Here is a 10,578-nt window from a genome sequence, read left to right on the forward strand (position 1 = left end):
TTTTCAGTATATTTCAAGTTTTTCGATAACAAAAATCACAAAGAAGGTTAGTACTTTATCCCTTGTTTTATTTAAATCATTTTATTGTTTAGATTTTACGCGTTTGTTGAAGATTCTAAGCGTTATTAGTTTTAGGGTTTTGTTTTTTAATAATACATAAATGTGTTGATTCTTGCTTGTTTTTGTTGAATTTGTTAAGGGATATTGTGTTCTAGTAGGTTTAGATTCGATTGTTGTTAATATAGGAGGCTAAAATGATAATTTTTTATTAGAAAATCGATGTTTTTGGCCAATGATACTCCTCGGGGAACCCTGTGATTCCTTAAGGTGGACAAAATCTCTCCCAGGTTGGGTCAACGCCACAAGAGAGGGGAGAATGCAAAATTTAAACAGTGAGCACCTCAAGGGGAGGGGTATTTTAAACAATAACACCGGGAGGTTCTCTAGGGAAATTCAGGGGGGTAATTGATAATTTTTGAAACTTTAAGACCTATAGAAGAGTGGAAAATAGATAGGGAAGCAAATTGATATTTTTCATATTCGTTTATCAATTTTATTCATTCTAAGGTTTTTTTAATGTATAGTTTTTTAATTTCAAGTTCACTTTTTTATTTTTGTGATTCATAGGTCCGTTTTGATGAGAATTGAAAAACTAAATAAAAGATTAAAATGATATATACTCATAATAAATATCAATTAATGTATTAACGATAATATAATATCATTTAATTTTATATTATTTTATCCTTATTTAAAATAATTTAATCAAATAATAATATATCATAACTAATTAAATACATATTAATATTTATTTTAAGTAGTCATAATTTTATTATAAATAAAAATATATAGGGAAAATTAATTAAAATAAGTAGTCAGTTTGCCACGTAAACCTTTTTTGACAAGAATTCTTAGCTTTTACTTTTTAAACAAATTATATTTTTTATTCCAAAAATACCCCTCATCTTATATCTCAACGTTTACAGTAGATTTTACAACAGCTTTTACAGATTAATATTTTATATTTCAAAGAATATGTATTAAATTTAATTTTTTTGTTATGAATAAGATTAATTTTTTATATAATAATTGATTCTTATATATTATTTTATACAATTATAAAATGATAGATATATAGGCGTTTTCTCAAAACAGTGCATTTTTCCAAGCGGGTGCGAAAATGTGCGAAATGGTGCGTGAAAGGGTGCTTGTGCATAGAAGGGTGCGACAATGCTAAAGGGGTGCATAAAAGGGTGCAAGTGCGTGGAAGGGTGCGACAATTTGGAAAAAGGTGCGTGAACGGGTAAGGGTATGTAAAAGGATGCGACAATTTAAAAATGGTGCATAAAGGGGAGCGGGTGCATAGAATATAAAATATAAAATATATATATATAAAGGGGTGTGGGAATGCGTAGAGGGGTGCGAGAAATGCACCCTTCACGCACCATTTCCAAATGATATAATATTATAAATTTGCCAAATTTGCAAATTGTCGCATCCTTCCCAAATTTGCCGCATTCTTTCATGTATTCGCACCTCTTTCCGCACCTGCACTCTTTCACGCACTGTCGTACCCTTTTACGCACTTCCGTACCCTTTCACGCATCCGCACTCCTTCATGCACCCTTTCCAAATTTGCCGCACCCTTCCACGCATCCGCACTTACATCCCTTCACGCACCCACACACCTTCACGCATCTACACCAGTTCCAAATTATCGCACCCTTTCACACACCCATAACCCTTCCCACACCTGTTCCTACACCCTTTCGAAATTTCCGCATCCTTCGACGCACCCGCACCTTTTTATGCATCATTTCGCACATTTTTGCACCCGCTCAAAAAAGACACACCGTTTTGAGAAAACGCCCGATATATCTATCATTTTGTAATTGTATAAATGTATATAAGAATAAATTATTATATAAAAAATTAATCTGTTTTTCATTTGTAAATATTATTCATTACAGAAAAATTAAGTTTAATGTATATCGTCTGAAATATAAGAAATTAATACTATGAAAGCTACCGTAAAAGCTGAAAAATTAGAAGAGGAGTATTTTTAGAATAAAAAATATAATTTACTTAAAAAAATAAAAACTAAAAATTTATACCAAAAAAGATTTACGTGGTAAACTGACTACCTATTATAATTAATTTCCCAATATTTAGGAAGTCACATTGTGCTGTACCCAAAACTTACAAAATTAAGCAGACTATTCAAAGCACACCGTGGCTGATTGACTAGCAAACAAAGAGAATAGAAACACAGAATGTGAACTTAAAATCAATAATTATGAAATTCTAGGAGTATATCTTGAGATCTGGATGTCACCATATCAAACATTTTATACTATCTATGCTATTTGTTCCCATTATGCTTAAATTAATTGTTTCCATGATTATTTTTATTCTAAGCTTGTCCTGTCTCGTGTCCAAATGTCATGAGAAACCACCTGTAAAGTAAAATAAAATAACATCTCTTAGATGGACTACGTAAGTATGAAGTCATCAGAAATAACGTCGATCAAAGTCTTTCTCTGGATATATATATATATATATATATGGGGAAGAGGGACTACTTCCCATCCAAATTTTACCTTATTTTCAAAATTATATTTATAATAAATAAAAATTTTAAATATTTATTCATAAATTAATTATTATCCAAAATTTTAATTAAAAATATAGGTAAAATCATTATTTTAGTTATAGACCTTAAAACTTTGAAATTTATATTATTTTCCTTTCCAGATTTTAAAAAGTAATATCTTAATCTATTTTCAAAGTTTGAAAAGTTTAGATTTCACTTCTAAAGTTTGTTTTCTTAATCGGTTGCCATCATTCTGACCAACAACCGACGTTTTCTACCCATTTTCTAAATTCGATTACGAAGAACAAAGAAAGACAACTATCCAAACGTGACGATAAAAGACGACGGAGCATCGTCCTTCATCGAGTCTCCTCGATTTGAAGGATGAAGGGTCACCCTTCGTTGGAGAAGACTTTCATTTCTTTCTAATCGCTGACCGGTTTTCCAAGCCACAAGAGATAAAACTTGGAAATGGAGGAAAAATGAATTTTTCAAAGTTTAATTATAGGGGGTAAATGTAAGTTTTCTAAACTAAGGAGGAAAAATGATATAAATTTTTAAAATTTTTGGGTTTATAGGTAAAATGATAATTTTACCTTTCCTTTTTACTAAAAATTTGAATGATAGTTAATTCATAAATAAGTATTTGAATTTTTCATCTATCATGAATATAATTTTAAATTTAAACTAAAACTTAGGTAAAAAATTGTCATTTGCCCTATACATGTAGATATTGAAAATCCAATTTTCGTTAATAAATAAGTATAACAATTATTATATGCGTATATGCGTACAAATAGATAAGCAAAATACTATATTATTATGTGATTGAATTATTTTAAATTAAAGATAAATAAACACTTAATTGTATGATAATATACCATGTGTTACTAATTTATGTACTCAGAGTGTGTATATAACATTGCTTTGAGTATAATATCATACAAAAAAAATTAATTAAGCTATATACATAATTTTATACACGAACAATTATATATTATTATATAATTAAATAATACTTTATTTTTAATTTAAAATTACCTAATTATATAATAATATATTATTATTTATACATAAAACTAACCCTCTTGTTTGTGCCCACTACTCAAAAAAGTTACACAGGAAAAAGTCACCAGTTCTATGTAGAATGGACGGTAGCAGAAGAGGGCCATCTGCAAAATTACACAGGAAAAAGATACCAATTCTATGCAGAATGGACGCTAGCAGAAGAGGGCCATCCTACAAAAGCAATTGGAATACAGTCTGTTTGCCATTCTCCACTCTTCACTCTGACTTCCCATACTCTTTCTCCTCTATAAAAATAAAAACTCCCTCTTTCTCTCCTTCCAAACCAAACTTAATTAACCATAACCATGAAGCTCCATCTCCTCCCTCTATCCCTCCTTTCCTTCTGCTTCCTCGCCCTTTCCCACGGTATCAACCCCACATGCAATATCCCTGATCGCGGCTCAACCCTCCAAGTTTTCCATGTCTTCAGCCCTTGCTCTCCTTTCAGAGCCTCCACGCCCGTGTCCTGGGAAGAAAATGTGCTGCAAATGCAGGCCAAGGACCAGGCCCGCCTGCAGTTTTTGTCCAGCCTCGTGGCCGGAAAATCTGCCGTGCCGATTGCCTCAGGCCGGCAGATCATTCAGAGCCCTACTTACATTGTTAGGGCTAAGATTGGTACCCCTGCACAAACCATGCTCATGGCCATGGATACCAGTAACGATGCCGCTTGGATCCCATGTACTGGCTGTGTTGGCTGTGGCTCTACTGTCTTCAACACCGCTATGTCTTCTTCTTTCAAGCCTGTTGGTTGCCAGGCCGCTCAATGCACACAGGTAATGTAAATTTTTTCATAATTTCTGACGAATCTGGAAATTTCAAATGCTGATTTCATTTAAAAAAAAAAAATGAAAGTCTTTATGATAATTACTTCAAAAGGATTTAGATGTTTTTTAGAATTTCAAATGCACACAGGGAAATCTGCAATTTCCCTTATTTAGTGTGATGGGTGGCTCAAATAAGGTATTGCCATTAAAAAAATAAAAAAGACTATCTATCAGTCAACTGTGTCTCACTCTTTTATTGTGATTGTGACAAATTTGCACCTCTTCAAAAAGACAAATACAAGAAATTGCTTTTAGTATCTTCTAGCTTTACTCTTTGATATTTGTTTATTTATTTGTGAATTATAAGCCTAAAAAAAATTATGACATTATTCCATGCACATTCTTTAAAAAGCTTCACGGGTATAAAATGTTACAAGCTACTTTCCAAACTCAAAAAGTTCCCATGACTTCACAAGATCACATAATCACACTCACAACCAATGCACATGAGATTTCAGGTACCAAACCCCACTTGCGGCGGCACCACCTGCTCATTCAACATCACCTACGGCGGCTCAACCATTGCAGCCAACCTCTCACAAGACAACATAACTCTAGCCACTGATTCAATCCCGAACTACACCTTTGGCTGCATAGCAAAAGCCACTGGCAGTTCTGTGCCTCCACAAGGTCTATTGGGGCTCGGCCGTGGCCCCTTGTCTCTTCTGTCCCAGACCCAAAACTTGTATCAATCTACATTTTCCTACTGCCTGCCTAGCTTCAAATCACTTAGCTTTTCCGGTTCATTGAGACTTGGCCCCATTGGCCAGCCCAAGCTGATAAAGTACACACCATTGTTGAAGAACCCTAGAAGATCTTCTCTTTACTATGTGAATTTGATGGCAATTAGGGTTGGAAGAAAAGTTGTTGATATTCCTCCTAGCGCCCTTGCTTTCAATCCCACCACTGGTTCAGGAACCATCATTGATTCTGGTAAGTTTTTTGTTTCCTCTATTATTTGTTGTTTAGTGTATATGAGTAATGCTACGTGTATATATTTTTAAACAAACAATTGATTATACAGATAATGTGTTATCATGTGATTGAATCTTACTTTATCTTTAATTTAAAAATCATTTAATCTCATTATGAAACATCATATGTACATTCAATTATATACTTAAAAATATATCTATATAGTTTTATTGAAATGTATAATTAAGAGATGTGTCTAATGCTTAGATTTCTGGTGATCAGGCACAGTTTTCACCCGGCTAGTTGCACCAGCATACACGGCGGTAAGAAATGAGTTCCAAAGACGGGTTGGGCGAAACCTAACGGTGACAACCCTCGGTGGATTTGACACGTGTTACTCAGTCCCAATAGTTGCACCGACAATAACATTGATGTTCTCAGGGATGAACGTGACACTCCCACAAGACAACTTGCTAATCCACAGCACAGCAGGCAGCATCACATGCCTAGCAATGGCTGCAACCCCTGACAATGTGAACTCAGGGCTGAATGTGATAGCCAACATGCAGCAACAAAACCACAGGTTCCTTTTCGACGTGCCCAATTCAAGGCTGGGTGTGGCCCGTGAGCGCTGCAGCTGACTTTGATTTTGTTTTGTTGTGAAGAATTCTAGGGCTTTTGATGTCTGTTTTGTAATAACTTTAAGAGGTAAAAATGGGGCTAAAAGGAGGCAGAATTATATAGTTATTTTGTAGCTTTTTGTACTGGGTTTGTCACGGGTTCTCTGTATTTGGTTGGGATTGAAGATGATAATTTATGTCACGGGTGCTTCTTGTCAAAAATATTCTACTCAATGTTTAATAATATCTAGAAATGTCTCATCAGTCGCTTTTGTACTACAAAATTATTTGGGGCTACCAATATTATTTATTTGGGATGTGATGTAAGCAATTAACACTTTAATCCATAAAATTGAAGACTTTAATCCCGTAAAATTTATATATTAAATTAACAATAAAACAATATATATATAATTCAAATAATATATAATGATATATTATTATATAATTAAATAATTTTAAATTAAAAATAAAATAATATTTAATAATATAATAATATATTATCTGTGTATTTAAATTATATATATAAAATATTATTCTTAAAGTAAAGCCAGAGACAACAAGAAAACATTTTAATAATTAATTTATAATTCTAAAGGCCAAATGACTATTTTTCACCCAAAGTTTAATGTAAACCTAATTTCTCATCTGTTAACTATTGAAAATTTAAATATTTATCTGTCTGTTAAATTTCACTGATACTGTCAGGGGTAAAATTATTATTTATCAAAATATTTAAAAAAACTAAAAGTTTTTCATATTTCCCCCTAAGTTTAAAAACTAACAAATTTCCCCCCATCCAAAGTTTGAAAAATCAATATTTTTCTTTAGAGTTTTTCCAACCACCACTGTCGACAGTCGAAGATAGTGATAACAACGCTCTCCCTCCCTCCCGACTTCTATCTCAAGTCTGCTCCATTTTCGGTCATCATCGACGAAGACCTTTCTTTGTCTTCACGTGAAGACAACTCAGACAAAGACGATGTGTCGTTGTTGTCTGAGAGACAAATCGCTTCTTCTTCTCTGATGAAGACAAATCGCTTCTTCTTCTCTGATGAAGACAAATTGCATCTTCTTCTAGAAAAATCGAAAGGTCTTCGTTAATCAATTTCCTCTATCGGTGACCATCAGAAATGGTGTGAGACTGAGAGAGAAATTGAGACGGAGAGAGAATGCCACCGTCAGTGGTGGTTGGAAAAACTGTAAGAAAAAATATTGATTTTTCAAATATTGGATGAAAAAAAAAATTGTTAGATTTTTTAAACTTAAAAAAAAAAGAATGTGATAAATTTTTAGTTTTTTTAAATATTTTGATAAATAATAATTTTACTCTTAATAATAATAGTAAAATTTAATAGATAAATAAATATTTAGATTTTTAATAATTAATAAGTGAAAAGTTAGGTTTACATCTAGGGCTAGGTGAGATAGTCACTTGGCCAATTCTAAGTCCTGCATAATTACTTAAGACAACTTCCACCGTGGATTAAAATCCATGGTCTAGTGGTAACCTTGGCCTTACTAAACCTCATGGTCATAGGATTGAAACCTTTATATCGTGATTATATTATATTATATTTTATAATAAAAAATCTTACCCAACTTTGTCGTAAGCTTTGAAATACAATGATTAGATCTATAATCGTTACATCAAATGTGTCAAAGTTTTGTTTTGTATACCCCTGCTATTGAATCCTATATTTCCTTTTTTTTTTGTTTGGAACAAAGTACTTGATCAAATTCCTCAGGAATTATTTTAGAGATTCAGTGAACAACATGGACCTGTTGATCCATTTATTTTGGGCCATCCCACTAAAGGCCCAAAACTTAACTCTTTGGTTAAATATTCTTAATAAATTGATTAAATTAAATTAATTTAATTTAAAATTCGGTTCGCAATGTATGTGTATATTCGATTATATCAATAATTGGAGGAGTGAATTCCATTCGAGGTTTGGCCTTAAAACCTTTTCCACCCCTATTTGATAAAAATAACAATTTTTCTACCCAAAAGCAAGTATGAGTAACACTTTCCCTGTTTCCCACCCAAAATCAAGTATAAGTAATAGTTTTTTACTCAAAATTAAATTTGTTATTAGTGCAACAATATTAAAAAATAAAATTATCATTTTATTTTTTAAATTCTTATATAAGTCTAGATTAACAAAAAATAAAAATAACTTTCTAAATATCTATATTATATAAGAAACTTCTTATTTCTCTTTTCTTTCACCTCATCCCTTCTTCCTCTTTTCTTAAAGATAAAAGTGTCTTTGTTATATAATCATTTTTTATTTTGAAAATATTACGGATCTTTTATTAAAATTTTTCGGGGTTATTTGAATTTCAAATAAGTTTAGGTGTCTTTTAAAAATTTTTGAATTATTTTTCCCCTTACTAGTTTAAAAAATTACAATTACATCCTAGAGAATTTAACAAAATATAACAAATTATAGATGTAAATGTTATATTACAATTATTAATGTTATATAACATTTTCAAAATATATGGGGGTTTAAAAAAAATTTAGAGATTAATTTGTGTATTTTTAAACCTTTTAAGGGTTAAATTATCATATTTATAACGTTTGGGTTTAATCGAAGGTTGTTGTTTTTTGTTAATTTTTTTTCAAAATTAATGGATGATAAAATTATTATTTTACTCTTATGTTGTGTAACACTCTCTCAAGAAATATTGTCCTATGAAGGAAGTTGTCACCTACTTAGCCTATTTGAGCATGCATTTACTTAAATAACACCACTCATTTAACATAAAAGACAAATGATTGAAATACTCTTATAATAAAAGTTGTTTACACAACAAAATAATAGCATTGTGATACATTGTCCTTCACCAAAAGCCAGAGTTGATGTGTTAACCATTCTATATTTTTAGCTTTAGAAGTCGTTAGATTTTATCACTTAGATTTCAAGCTTTAATACCAACTGAAAACAACCTAAAGACAAATGTGATTCTAGAAGGAGGTGAATAGGATCTTTAAAAAATTAAAAAATAAATTATAAAATCAACACAAAAGGGTTAGAAAAAACTCAATATTGATAGTGTTTTGAAGTTTTCTCTTCCAAGCCTCCTACATTCATTTCTTTAAGCGATCCGCTTGAAATTTCACTAGCAATGCAAATAACTCTTTACATTAGATTTTTGGGATTATGCCCAAATTTAATAGTTCGTACAAGATTTTGCCCACAATGAATTAAAAGTGTTTAGACTATGAAAATGTCTCTACAAGGTTGAATATACAAATTGAGTACAAGTGTTCTCTCAATAGTGTGAATATAAGCTTAGTGAGAGAAAGTAATAAGGGTTTGTGAGAAAAAAGAAGCTTATAGAATGATACAATATAGTCTCCAACCTTTTCCAACTTGAATTAACTTGAATTTATAGGCAAATGATGTTAGAAAACTTGAAAGAGCCATTGAGTTGAAATTGTATTCGTTGACATTTGAAAGAGACCGATTTCTCTTGATAATCAACTATGTATGAGCATGGCTAACCAAAAAATCCATTTTGCATCAAACGTTTGTACGAACATAATTTTAATGCATAGTCGTACATAGCCTTATATGCAAAAGCCTTTAGAAATCTAGAGCCATGGAAAACGAGTATGAATGATAAGTTCCATAGTTGGATATTTGCCTATGTACAAGCATAAATAAACTTTGAATGGACGTGCACTGACTTTGCTTTGATTTTATCATGAAAAGTTGCTTCACGTGCAAGTTGATCTCGTTATGACTCCTTTTGTTGAGGATGCATGGGCATGCATATTTTCGATGCATGAGGTGCTTGGAACTTTGATTGTGCATGACGAGGATGAACTACTAGCTTTGTTTGTGAGTCTCCATATTTGATTTCACATAGACATGCATGAGGTTTTGACTTTTGCTTGCATTGACTCTCACTTGAAATTCATGGGGATGATGTGCATAGGAGGCTTTTCCTTGTTAGTGGCTTGTAATTCGCTATGTATAGACGTATAACTTCTGTGAATGTCTGTATGGGCATATATCGTCTATCTGAAGAAGCCTAAAATTATAAAGCCTTGTATGGGGTGTGCACGATTCTATTCACCTTTGTGCACGAGTAGATTTTGCACAATGTACTAGTGTGCATTAAGGGTGCATGGTTGTATATAAGGTATGAACCTGCATTTTTCACAGATTGTCTATTTGGTCATGTTTTAAGACTTGATTCAAACAATATTAGTCAATTTAACTTGATTTTATTATCATTAAAACACTTAAGAGTCCAAATAGATTACCCTACCAATTTTCAAGAAAGTATCAGTATGTAGTAGTACAAAAACATACAAGGAGTAAAAGTATGAGTTAGAACATGATTAAGACGAGTTAAAAGGTGAAAGTGAGATATAGATTTAAGTTATATGATAAAATGGCTCAAGTGCATGTACATAATTTGTGTGAAAACATATCCTTTACAAAAATCCAATAGATGTGTGTAGGAAAATGAAACTTTATAGTTGCACAACTCATGTGGATAAAGTGTCTAATACTTGTCCTAGTCAAATTGATCGGCA

General features: G+C 31.9%; 1 protein-coding gene across 1 annotated transcript; it reads left to right on the plus strand.

Moving 5' to 3' along the window:
* The first annotated feature begins 3,854 nt into the window (after positions 1–3,854).
* LOC123192248 (aspartyl protease AED3-like) lies at positions 3,855–6,284 on the plus strand. The gene is made up of 3 exons (XM_044604728.1): positions 3,855–4,434; positions 4,944–5,418; positions 5,683–6,284. Exons 1-3 carry the CDS (start codon positions 3,967–3,969, stop codon positions 6,039–6,041), a joined length of 1,302 nt encoding a protein of 433 aa, XP_044460663.1. The 5' UTR covers positions 3,855–3,966; the 3' UTR covers positions 6,042–6,284.
* Positions 6,285–10,578: the final 4,294 nt, after the last annotated feature.

The sequence above is a fragment of the Mangifera indica genome, chromosome 12 (genome assembly GCF_011075055.1).
Source record: "Mangifera indica cultivar Alphonso chromosome 12, CATAS_Mindica_2.1, whole genome shotgun sequence".
Lineage (NCBI taxonomy): Eukaryota > Viridiplantae > Streptophyta > Magnoliopsida > Sapindales > Anacardiaceae > Mangifera > Mangifera indica.